The sequence below is a fragment of the Chaetura pelagica genome, unplaced genomic scaffold (assembly GCF_000747805.2).
Source record: "Chaetura pelagica isolate M959 unplaced genomic scaffold, ChaPel_1.0 scaffold690, whole genome shotgun sequence".
NCBI lineage: Eukaryota > Metazoa > Chordata > Aves > Apodiformes > Apodidae > Chaetura > Chaetura pelagica.
The window spans coordinates 110,304-122,874 of NW_009951806.1; the positions used below are offsets into that span (position 1 = coordinate 110,304).

Genomic DNA, 12,571 nt, shown 5'->3' on the forward strand with positions numbered 1-12,571 from the left:
GAGCTGCAGCCCTCCTGGGTGTCTCACCCAGGGTGCTACCTGCTGATTAAGCCCTGACTATCTCCACAGCTTCCCCTGGGGACTGTTTGCTCAGCCTTGCTATGGCAACACCTGCCACGCTGCTCAGCCCTGGGCAGCAGGAAACACGTCCTTGGGAGAGCAAACAAAGCTGGGGGACAGGCCCACAGCACCCAGAGGGGGCAGAGGTGGGTGCCCCCGGGCTGGCCAGCACCAATGGGCACACCCTGGCCTTAGGTGGTGGGTATTTTTTCCGAGCAGGCAGGTTGGGCTCCTGTCACCAGCTGTGGAGGTCGAGAAGCTGAGGGCTTTGGGGTTTTTTTGGTGTTCATGGTTGGTAGAGTCAAGAGGTGGTTGGACTTGGGTGATCTTCAAGGTGCTCTTCCCACCAGAATGATTCTGTGACTCGAGTGGTTTGCTGTGGGGTGGAGCAAGGTGGGGTTTTTTTGGGTGGGATATGGAGGAGGGGGTGGTGGTTTGTCACACTTGTGTGGGGCTGTGGGCACTTGTTGGCTGGATGAGGCTTCCAGCCCTGCTGGTCAATACAGCCAAAAAAATCAGGAGGAGAAGGAAAAAAAACAAGCTGGAGAGGAGCTGCAAAGAGTCTGATGGCTGTGGGAGCCCAGTGGGATGCTCTGGTCTCTTCTCAGGGGCTGAGTGGTGCTGGTCCAGCACAGGTCAGGGTTGCAGGAGGGATGTGTGGGGAGTTCTTGGTGCTTCAGCTCCACCTCTCCCTTATCAATCCTGCTCTCTCAGCCACTGAAGTTCATACCCCTTAGACTCCGAGGGCCAGCAGAGTTCTGGGGGATCCTTCCAACCTGAGAGATGTTATCCCAGTCCTGGGGATATCTGGTGGTGCTCCTGTAGGGCTGGAGGCTTCCCCCTGGGGCCAGGTTCTGGGGAAAAGCAGAAGATCTTATGGATAAGCAAACCTACCTGCCTGGGCAGGCACCTGAGCTTGTCCAGACAGTTGGAGATGTGTGGGGTTACGTGGGAGGTGGCTGTGTAGGAGGCCCTTCCTTGGGAGTATTCAGAGCATCAACATCACCCCAGCACAGTTGGTCTTTGCTACAGGGGCAAGAGATCTGAGCTGTGGTGCAGAGCAGCCTTCATGAACCAGGTTCTAGGTGCAAAAAGACTTCCCTATGCTGTAAACCATCCCCAAAAGGTGCAAAGAGTCCCATCCACCTCTCCTGACGCTCAGAGAGTTTGGCTCACGTGTGGCTGCCTGAAGGACCTTGTCCTGCCACTCCTGGGTGCCTGCACCTTGGAAAGCAGCCCTAGATCCTTCCTCAGCCTTATCTCAGAGCACCAAGAGTGCAAACACCAGCAGTGGTGGAAAGCAAGCCAGGAGGCACCTCCAAGCCCTGGCAGAGCAGAAGATAGTGGAGAGGCAGTGCAGGAACTCTGGCAAAGGGCTCTCCACTGCCTGGGGACACCTTCCAGTGTGGTTCAGCTTGGCTTTGCTTCCCAACAGGCTGCATGATTTGCCTGCTTTGTGCAGGTAAGAGGTGAGTTTTGCTTTACTTTGAAGCAGGTTAGGTGGTGGCACCAGAAGGCAGGTGAGAAGAAGGGAGGTAGGAAGCCCCTGGGCTTGCTCAGGTGGCTGGAGGTTGGAGAGGAATTGAGCGTGCCCTGAATAGCAGATGTTCTTCCACAGGTTTTCCATTGGAAATGTTTCCTAATGGGCCTGGTGTTAAATCTGGCAGGAATTTGGCTTTGAAGGGTGTCCATGTGGGGTGACTTGATGGTGGCTGTGATTTCCTGTAGCAGGTTCTGCAGAGGGAAGGGGGGGCAGGGGCAGGAGATGCTGCGTGTGCTGTGGTCGGGGGCTGCCCTGGGGTGACTCCCTGCCAGGAGAAGGAGGGACTGTCACCCAAAAGGTGCAGGCAGCATTGGGGATTGGCAAGGAGACTTGATTTTGGGTCCCAAGGGATGCCTGGGAGGGGAGCTGTGGGGATGAGGAGGCACAGGCAGCAGAGTTGGGTGTTGCCAGAGGACTGAGATATTGTAGAATCACAGGCTGGTTTGGGTTGGAAGGGACCTTCAAGATCATCCAGATCCAACCCCCTGCATGGGCAGGGACACCTCCCACCAGCCCAGGTTGCTCCAAGCCCCATCCAACCTGCCCTTCAACACTGCCAGGGATGGGGCAGCCACAGCTTCCCTGGGCAACCTGGGCCAGGCTCTCACCACCCTCACACTCCACAATTCCCTCCTCATGTCTCACCTCCATCTCCCCTCTGCCAGTTTTCATCCCTTCCCCCTTGTCCTCTCCCTCCCTGCCCTTGTCCCAAGTCCCTCCCCAGCTTTCCTGGAGCCCCTTCAGGCGCTGCACACACAGACATGTGCATTATTTTCCTGTGCAAGCTGTAACTCAGTAATGCAGGTGAGTGGCTTCAGACAGCCTGAAACTCCAAGGCAGCCTGGCCCCAGAAGCTGTACCAGCTGAATGTTGCTGTGCTGGGATTTTGAAATGTAAGCATGTCCTTTTTTCAAGGGAGGAGAAGATCAGTGCCCATGGAAGCTGAGCCCACAGCCTAAGCTCAGCTCTGAGGTTACACCTGCAGAGCTGGTCCTGCTTCTTGGGCTGTGGTGGGAGGTGGGAGGTCACCCTGGGGACCCCAGTCCTCTCACCCCAAGTTGGGCTGGTGCAGAGCTGAGCCCTGGGGGGCTGCAGAGTTGGGGGACATCTGGATCTTTGCCCTGGGGGGGGTTTCAGAGTTGGGGAGCAGCTGGATCTTTGTCCTGGTGGGCTGCAGAGTTGGGGGGCATCTGGATCTTTGTCCCAGGGGGGGTTGCAGAGTTGGGGAGCAGTCAGATCTTTGCCTTGGGGGGCTGCAGAGTTGGGGAGGCATCTGAATCTTTGTCCTGGGGGGGTTGCAAAGTTGGGGGGCAGCCAGATCTTGGCTGTGGGCTGCAGGCAGCAGTGTGAGCATTTCCTGACAACTCCCCCTGTCCCTTCCCACCGCACGTGTCTGGCCGAGGAATTATCCCACGTTCAGAGTCATCTCTCCTGGAGTCTCCCCCTCCACCCCCCGTTTTCCTCCTGCACTTGAAATGCTGAAATTGCCCCCAGAAAAAAAGAAATATCTCTACAAGATGGGCCATCAAGCCAGCCTGCTGGCTGCTGCAGCCAGCAAAGCAACCCACTCAGCAGGGTAATCTATTCAATGGCTGGGATTTATTTTTAACATTCATTTCTGCAGCCCTTTTAACTCGAGCAGGGAAGTGAACATTTTTGATAACAGCAGCCTCCAGGTCAAATGTGATGAGAATTCATAACTCCCCACGTAGGGGTTTTGGGAAACCAACCAAGCAAAACAATTTCCCAGAATGAGCTGACGGAGATTCACGTTTCTCTTCACAATGTGGCCCAGAGAGCTGGGATCTGCTGGAGTGTCTGCTTATTCTCCCCTCACAATTTGCAAATAAAATGCCTCCTGGAATATTTGAAATGTGAACGACTGCTGAGAGCAGAGCTTTGCCTGTAAAGACCTGAGACGTGGCATCTTTAGGCCATCAAAGGAGAAATATTCATCCGGTAATGGGAATGTTCTGATGGGCCCATTTCTAATCAAAGCAAAGCCTGACTTCTCTGCTTCAAGCAAACGTTGCCAAGGGGGTGACACCAGGATTCCAAAATGGCAAGGAAGAGAGGGAGGGAGCTCCAGTCCCTGGGCTGCACTGGAGCAGAACACAGGGCAAGGTCCAGGTTTGAGCTGGGAAGGAGGGAAAAGAAATGAGTCTGAAATCCCAGCCAAGCTGGGATGGATGAGGGAGCTGCTGGGAGGCAACTTTATCTTCCTGCTTTGTTTTCAAATGGCTGGAGTCAGGTCAGAAGCATGTGCCTCAGAGAGAGGTGGGAGGGGAACATGGGAGGAAATTATGTAATTCAAGTGATGGGGTTGATGAGAAGCTCAACATGATTTGGCACCGGGTGCTGAAGCCCAGAAACCAACCCTGTCCTGGGCTGTCACCAGGAGTGTGACCTGCAGGGCCAGGGAGGGGATTGTCCCATCTGCTCTGCTCTTGTGAGACCCCAACTCCAGAACTATGTCCAGTTCTGGAGACTCCAACATAAGAAGGACATGGAGCTCCTGGAGAGGGAGTCCAGAGGAGGCCACAGAGATGATCTGAGGGCTGGAGCAGCTCTGCTCTGGAGCCAGGCTGGGAGAGTTGGGGTGTTCAGCCTGGAGAAGAGAAGGCTCCAGGGAGACCTTAGAGCCCCTTCCAGTGCCTGAAGGGGCTCCAGGAAAGCTGGGGAGGGACCTGGGACAAGGGCAGGGAGGGAGAGGACAAGGGGGGATGGATGAACACTGGAAGAGGGGAGATGGAGGTGAGACATGAGGAGGGAATTGTGGAGTGTGAGGGTGGTGAGAGCCTGGCCCAGGTTGCCCAGGGAAGCTGTGGCTGCCCCATCCCTGGCAGTGTTGAAGGGCAGGTTGGATGGGGCTTGGAGCAGCCTGGGCTGGTGGGAGGTGTCCCTGCCCATGCAGGGGGTGGGACTGGATGATCTTTAAGGTCCCTTCCAACCCAAACTAGTCCATGATCCTATGAGTTTCCTCTCAGTGCTGGGGCTGTTTCCCAGGCCCCTGATGCTCAGCACCACTGGGGCTGTGCAGCTCGGGTAGCACCAGCTCCTTTATCTGCAGGCTGAGGAATGAGCCCTTTCCAAACCACTTGTGTTTGCTCTTTGCTCCCTGCCTTCCGTCCCAGCCCAGTATCTGCAGAGGGGCCCTGGGCACAGGGTGCTGCCCTCACAGCAGGGGCTCCTCTGCAGGGTGCTGGGGCCACCAGAGAAAGGGGGCAAAGCAAAGGGAGTAACAGGAATAGGAACCGTGTTATTGGCTTGGTTATGATGCACTATTATTAGCTAATATCAGCTACAAAGAGCTGCAGCTCCTCCTCTGCAGGCTGCAAACCTGCTGGCTTGGTCCAGAAGGTAACACCCACAGCCACACTGGTGCTTGGGGGCTTGAGCATTGTCACCTACTTCACCCCTGGGACCTTCTCTCATGCTGTAGTGGGAGCCCAGGATGGAAGGAGGAGCTCTGGGCAGTGGCAATGAAAACCAGCAGGATGGGAAGCTCTGCTGGTGGGGGCAGCTGCTGCTTTCATGTTTAGTTGGGATGGGATCTAGCTCTGAGGAAAGGATCAGGAGCTGCCCCAGCTCCAAGCACAGGGGAATTTCCATGGGCTTTGCTGTGCTGCCCTTATCTCTGCTCTGCTCGGGTGACATGGTCATGGGTCTCATTAATTAACTGAGCACACAGAGCTAGATTCCTTGCCATTCCTTTGAATCAACCCAGATCTAAAGGCTTCCAGGGCTCACCTGGAGGTTGGGTTGGCATTCTGAGGGTCTCCCCTCCCTCGGGCCTCAGCTGGTGGTCCCTGCAGAGCACACGTGGGTGCTCAGGTGCAACCAGGTAGCATTTCAGGAGGGAACTTCCTTGCGTCACCAGCCTGTCAAACAGCACCAGGCAGATAAGATTCAATCCTGCCTCTGGCTGGCAGGAGCTCCCCAGAGCTGCACGGGCTGGTGTGCTGGAGAGACCAGAAGAAGCTGGGCTGGGCTGATGTAGGCATGAGATGGGGCTCATCTAAAACCTGGCCTTGCTTTGTCCTTGTAGGTGGGTCTCGTTGGCCCCACGTCATTCCTGGGGCTGAGATTCAGATCCCAGCACAGACATTTCTCCTCCCTGCCTCAGCATCCTACCTCCAGAAATCCCTTTGCATGCTCCAAACAGTTTGGGTGTCCTCTCCAGGGAGCTGGCCTCTACGGAAACCAGGTTGCCAGCGGGATGGGAAACAAATAAGCTGGAAATGTGGATTTGTCAGAACTATCATCCAGGTAGGTCCTAGTACTTTGCTTGTACAAACCCATCCAATTTCTGTCCTTACATCTGTCTCTCTCTCTGGTCCTTCTGCAGCCCCTGTCCCTGCAGGACCCAAGTCCCTCACAGCCTTTGGGAATTCAGTGTGAGCAGAAGGGGCGAGTTCAGAAAAAGATTCTGGAGCCTCCGTGCTAATGGTTTTGCTTTGGTTGCCATCCCAAACTGTAACCATGGCCTTTCCCTGGCTGGGACTCACAGCCCCCTCGGCCACCTAATTCCACTGGCATGTCAGGGTTTGCTCCTCAGATCCCCTGGATGTCTCCTGCTTGTGGACAAGGTCACGTTGGGACGATGCCACTGGGCTTGTGAACAGTTCTCCTTGCCAACCTGTCCCAGGGGTGGGCTTGGGGCTTCTTGCCTTGGCATGGGGCACCTGGAAACACCAAACTGCCTTCATGCCATGCTGACCAAGGCCATGGCCTACTGAGTCATGATCAGTAATAACCCTGGCATCTGTTTTTGCTGTCCCTTGTCTCTCCTCAGCATCCATGTCCGAGGCATTACCCCAAAGGCCGCAGGAAAGCAAGAATGTTGAGGAAAATCCAGCTATGCCTCTGCTTCTGCTTCATCTCAGGCATCTTGTACGAGATCTCCCTGCTGTCCAGCTGCTTCTTCTCCTACGTGCCAATGTCCAAGCACTTCCTGACACCTGAGCAGGTCTTGAACCTTGGCAAAAGCATCATCTTTCTGGAGACCACGGAGCGCCTGGAGCCACCTCCTCTGGTGTCCTGCTCCGTGGAGTCTGCAGCCAGGATCTACCAGGACAGGCCCATCATCCTCTTCATGAAGGGACTTACCAACGACACAGCATTGGACCTGAATTCCAGCTATGCAGCCTTCTCCCTTTTGTCTTCTATGAAGAATGTCTTCATTTTTCCTCTCCAGATGGAAACTGTCTTCCAGGAGACCCCTCTGCTCCCATGGTACAACCAGGTGAGTGTCCTCCTAAGGGGACAACTGAGAAACAGGAATATAGTTACAAACAGGGGGAGAAAGTGTCTGAAGAGAAGGTCTAAAAAAGTGGAGGAATGCAAGAGTGGCTCTGGGAAATGAGTCCTATTTCTTTTTTGGGTTCAGACCAGATTTGTTCTTGCCACGGTTTGCATTTCATCTCCCTGTTTGTTGAACACGTTCTCAGCATTTCCCCCTTCCACCCTCCCCCAAGATCTGGAGAATCATATTTTTTTTGGCAAAGAAAGGCCTGGTAAAAATAGATTGCCTACGTGTTGTGATTAAACAGCACTTCATCACCCTCCTCAACACAAGCTGGTTGGACGGAATGTGCTGCCCGAGTCATCTGAGCCCTTGTTAATGCTGCCCCACACCAACAGAACCCACGGGAGATAAGACATGGGAGAGCTTTTAGTTTGTGCAGCAGCAACGTGCCATAAAACCAAGGTGGGATCTCGTGAGCTCCACCCTGGAAATAAGTTCCTGGCAAACAGGTTGCAAGTAGCTTGGGTCAGATTTGTTTGGCTCCATCTGGGTGCAGGGCAAGTGTGTTCGCTCCCAACTCTTCCTTCTGCTGAGCAAAAATGACTTCAAATACCAGGAGTGCCAGTGAAAAACCCTCCAGCCTCTTTCAAAGCCCTGGGAGTGATCAGGGAGTGTGCGAAGTGGGTTGTGTCCCTCTAAAATAGCAGGCAATGAATCATGGCGTCATTGGTTTCACCCTGCGGGTGCCATCAAAACAGCCATGAAATGTTCCTGTGCTCGGCTCTGTGAACAGAGCTTTGCCCTCTGCTGCCTCATTCCTGTAAAACCCAAGAGCTGGAGGAGGAAGAGGTGCTCCCTGGCGTTTCCAGGAGCTATGGGTGCAGGTTTATGGATGTGGTTTTCATAGTCTAATGAGAACCCATCTAGAGAACTGTGTCCAGTTCTGGAGCCCCCAACACAAGGAGGACATGGAGCTGCTGGAGAGAGTCCAGAGGAGGCCACGGAGATGATCCTTAGGCTGGAGCAGCTCTGCTGTGGAGCCAGGCTGGGAGAGTTGGGGTGTTCAGCCTGGAGAAGAGAAGGCTCCAGGGAGACCTTAGAGCACCTTCCAGTGCCTGAAGGGGCTCCAGGAAAGCTGGGGAGGGACTTGGGACAAGGGCAGGGAGGGAGAGGACAAGGGGGAAGGGATGAAAACTGGCAGAGGGGAGATTGAGGTGAGACATGAGGAGGGAATTGTGGAGTGTGAGGGTGGTGAGAGCCTGGCCCAGGTTGCCCAGGGAAGCTGTGGCTGCCCCATCCCTGGCAGTGTTGAAGGGCAGGTTGGATGGGGCTTGGAGCAACCTGGGCTGCTGGGAGGTGTCCCTGCCCATGCAGGGGGTTGGAACTGGATGATCTTGAAGGTCCCTTCCAACCCAAACCATTTTATGACTGTATGTGATCCTTTTTGTGCTGGTGGCATCACCGTCTCTCCTTTCCAACTGTCCAGGTAGACCCGGAGCAGGAGAAGAACTGGGTCCACGTCAGCTCTGACGCCAGCAGACTGGCACTCATTTGGAAGTATGGGGGCATCTACATGGACACAGATGTCATCTCCATCAGGCCCATCCCTGAGGAAAGCTTCCTAGCTGCACAGAAGTCACGGTTCTCCAGCAACGGCATCTTTGGCTTCCCTGCCCACCACAAATTCATTTGGGATTGCATGGAGAACTTTGTCCTCAAGTACAACGGGAACATCTGGGGGAATCAGGGCCCCTTTTTAATGACAAGGATGCTCAAATCCATCTGCAACCTCACAGATTTCAAAGGCACCGAGGACCACAGCTGCCAGAATATCTCCTTCCTCAATCCCCAGCGTTTCTACCCCATCCCTTACCCAGCCTGGAGCAGGTACTACCAGGTGTGGGACAAGAGCCCCAGTTTCAACCACTCCTACGCCCTGCACTTGTGGAACTTCATGAACAACAACCGCAAGGTGGTGGTGGCAGGCAGCAACACCCTGGCTGAGAAGCTCTACAAAGCCTACTGCCCCACCACCTACCAGGACCTGATCCAAAATGCAAAGCTGAGGGATTTCACAGGCTCTGAGGACGCTGCCTGACACGCTGCAAGGAGGAAGGGGGTGATTCTTTCAGCCTTCCTCTTCCTGAAGCCAAAGGCAGTCACTGCTGGTGTCAGTATTTGGCACTGCAGGACAAAGACCTTCTCATAACCACCACCCTACTTGGTTGGGGTGAGAAGGAGGATGAGCAGATGGTGGTGGGTATCCATCAGACGTGGTCTCCAGTGAGACCAAGGACACCTTTGCCTCAGTTCTCTTTCCTTACAGGCACCCATGAAACAAACCTTCCTGAATCAGATTTGCAGGCCTCACCAGTGAGTTTTTCCAAGGGAAAAGTTCCTCAAGAGTTTCAGGGCTTGCTGGGAGGAATTTCATCTCCATGCCTCTTGGCAGCTACCCATGGCAGAAGAGTTGCCAACACAACAGGGCTTTGGACTGGGCTGAAGCCTCTGAGGCAAGTGGAATGCAAAGGTGCAGAGAGGATGGTTGCCAGTCATTGCTAATGAAGAGAAGCCCAAACCAATTTCTTCTCATCCATCTGTGTATTTCTCACATGAACTTCACACCCTACGTTTTCGAGAGGGACGTTACTAGTACAAGTGAAAATAAAATGGTTCCTAAAACACCAGACCTCTGAGCTTGATTTCTCCTCCACATCCCTGGAAAAAAGAGGCCCATTTTTCAAATGTTTGTGCTCCTGCACTTTTCCTTTGGCTCCTTCCAGGATGGGGCTGCACTGCCCTGTCCCCTGAGGTCAGTTCTGGCTGCAGAGAGTCCCACCTCCTCCTGGAAAGGAGATGCTGAGTCACCAAGAAAGGACAGGGATGGCTCTCCAAGACTTCCAAATCCCTTGGAAACAAATAGAATTCAGCTACCCTGGAAATGATGTGCAGCAGCCCTTGTCCAGCTGTGCAAAAAAATCCCCATTTCACCCCAGCAGGGCAGCCAGGGGCTCTTCTTCTGCCAGAGATCCAAGCACCCCCTTGAATTTAGGAAAGGTGAGAGGAAAAGGGCTCCAGTTGTGCCAGGGGAGGTTCAGATTGGATGTTGGGAACAATTTCTTCCCCAAAAGGGTTGTCAGGCACTGGCCCAGGCTGCCCAAGGCAGTGATTTTCCTGGAGGGATTTCCAAGCCATATAGATGTGATGCTGAGGGACGTGGTTTGGTGGTGGCCATTGGACTTTCTGACCTTAAAGGTCTTTATCTAACCCAAACGATGCTGTGATTCTACAATTTCCTTTTATTCCCAGGTTAATGCCAACCCACCCAAGCCCCTGCAAAGCTGCCCAGCATTGCAGCCCTCTCCTGAGGCTGTGGAACAGCTGTTTTTAAGCAGGGAGCAGAAAGGCGGGGGTGGCTTTGGTGGCCAGTGTTTGCCATCTGCACAATGCTATCTTCTGTCAACACAGCAGCTCAGGAGCACCCTGCAACCAGCAGCCTGCCTTCTGCAGCCAGCAATGGGTGCAGGATTAACTGGGAGAAGAAAGCCCTCTGGGGGCTCCCTGCTGTGTTCAGACATGGGACTCAAAGCTCCTTCCAGCTCCGTGTGCCCACCAGTCGCTGGTGGAGTCAACCAGCTGCACCAGTAAGGAAGGCAGGTGGTTCAGAGCTCAGTGCCAGGGCAGGAGTGGGGGAATAACAGGATCATCAGAGGTGGAGAGGACCTCTAGAGAGCATCTACTCCAACCCTCTGCTAGAGCAGGATTGCCCCAGGGAGGTGGCTGAGACATTCTGGAGGTGTTTCAAAGCTGTGGAGATGTAGCCCTGAGGGACACGGTTTAAGGGCTGGACTTGGTGGAGCTGGGTTAGTGGTTGGTACAGTTGGGTTATGGTTGATTTCCATCATCTTCAAGGTCTTTTCCAACCAGCAGGATCTCGTGATTTCAGCTCTCATTACCCAGGGCTGCTTCCAGGTGGGTCTTGAACATCTCCAGAGAAGGAAACTCCACAACTTCCCTGGGCAGCCTGTCCCAGGGCTTTGTCACCCTCAGAGTAAAGAAGTTTTTCCTCCCTTTCAGTTGAAACTTCCAGTATTCCAGTTTGTGCCTGTTGCCCCTTGTCCTATTGCTGGGCACTACTGAACAGAGTCTGGCTCCATCCTCCTGACACCCACCCTTCAGACATTTATAGACACTAACAAGGTCTCCTCTCAGTCTTCTCACCAGGCTAAACAGTCCCAGTCCCAGCTCTCTCAGCCTCTCCTTGTCAGAGAGATGCTCCAAACCCCCAATCACCTTTGTTGCCCTCCACTGGACTCTTTCCAGCTGATCCCTGGCCCTCTTGGAGAGCCCAGAACTGCACACAACACCCCAGCTGTGGCCTCACCAGGGCAGAGCAGAGGGGGAGATGACCTCTCTCAACCTACAGGCCTTACTCTTCCTTATGCATCCCAGGATACCACTGGCCTTCTTGGCCACCAGGGCACACTGCTGGTTCATGGATCACTTACTATCTCCTGGGACTCCCAGATCCTTGTTCTTCAGGGCTGCTTTCCAGCAGGTCAGGAATATTTTGCTGTTCCCTTTCCCAGGGCAATGTTCTCCCGCCCAGGAATTCCACACCTGGGTACCACCCATGCTGGTTCAGCTCTGCTCCCTGCTCCATCACAGTGGGTTCTGTCTGCCTGGGGTGTCCAAAGCTGCTTTTCCTCCATGGCTTTGAGTTCCCTGAGCCAAGGGGATGCAGGGGAGAAGTGTGGGGCTACAGCCAGAAGGTCCTCCCTGGATCTCTCTCCCACCTGGTCTTTATTGTCAGGACTTTTAGCAAAGCAGGGCTGATGGGAGCCAACACAGCTGGCCCCAAGGAGTGGGAGGTGGCCCAACCATTCCATGATTCTGGAAGGACCTGCATGGGGGCTTGTCTCCTACAGCCACTGCTGCCTGGCACTGAGCCCCAGGAGGTCACATCTTGGTGAGAGGAGAAGCTGAGGGAGGGGAGGAGGTGGTGGCTGCTTTTAGGAAGGGTCTGGAGGAGGTGGGGAAGGTCATCCCCAGAGTCTGGGTCTCCTGCCACCTCTCTGCTTTGTAGGAAGGTGTGTCCCAGACTTTGCAGGCTCCCAGATGGTGAGGGGAGCAGAGGGATGATTGCACTGGAAGCACCTTGAGACTGTGTGGGGAGGGCAGGATCCTGGAGGAGCTCAGGAAGGTGAGGAGGGCCCTGGGGAAGGGGGGAAGGAAGCTGAGATTTCCCTGCCAAAAGCTGAGGATTGCAGGGAAAAGGAGCTTGCAAGGGCCTGACCCAGCTACTGGGAGCTGGGACAGCAAACACACCCAGCCAGGCTGGAAAACCAAAGTCCACCTGGCTCTGCCAGCACTTGGGCACAGTTGGTTTATTGTCCAGTGGAGTGGAAATGGTGCTGGTGAGTGTGTTCCCTCAGCCCTGGGCTCTGCTGGGTGCTGCTGCCACAAACCCACACCCCTCCAGGCCAAGGTCCTCATCACCCAGTGGGCAACGTCTGTGTCCTGGTGAAGCAGGGGTGGGGGGTGATGGTGGGCTTTGCCAGCAGCTCCAGCACAGCATGAAGCCAAGATCCTTGCTCTGCTCCCCACCAGCCTGGGCCCCATCCCAGGCAAGCAGAACTGAAGAGAAGAAAACCAGCCTTTCAGAGCTGGGTTCCCAGGTTGCCCGACGTGGTGGTTTTACTGGCCCCAAATCCTGCTGA

General features: G+C 54.6%; 1 protein-coding gene across 1 annotated transcript; it reads left to right on the forward strand.

Moving 5' to 3' along the window:
- Positions 1-5,755: 5,755 nt before the first annotated feature.
- Positions 5,756-8,949, forward strand: A4GNT (alpha-1,4-N-acetylglucosaminyltransferase). The gene is made up of 3 exons (XM_010007899.1): positions 5,756-5,872; positions 6,399-6,848; positions 8,338-8,949. The coding sequence occupies exons 1-3, from the start codon at positions 5,756-5,758 to the stop codon at positions 8,947-8,949; spliced, it is 1,179 nt and encodes a 392-aa protein (XP_010006201.1).
- The last annotated feature ends 3,622 nt before the right edge of the window (positions 8,950-12,571 follow it).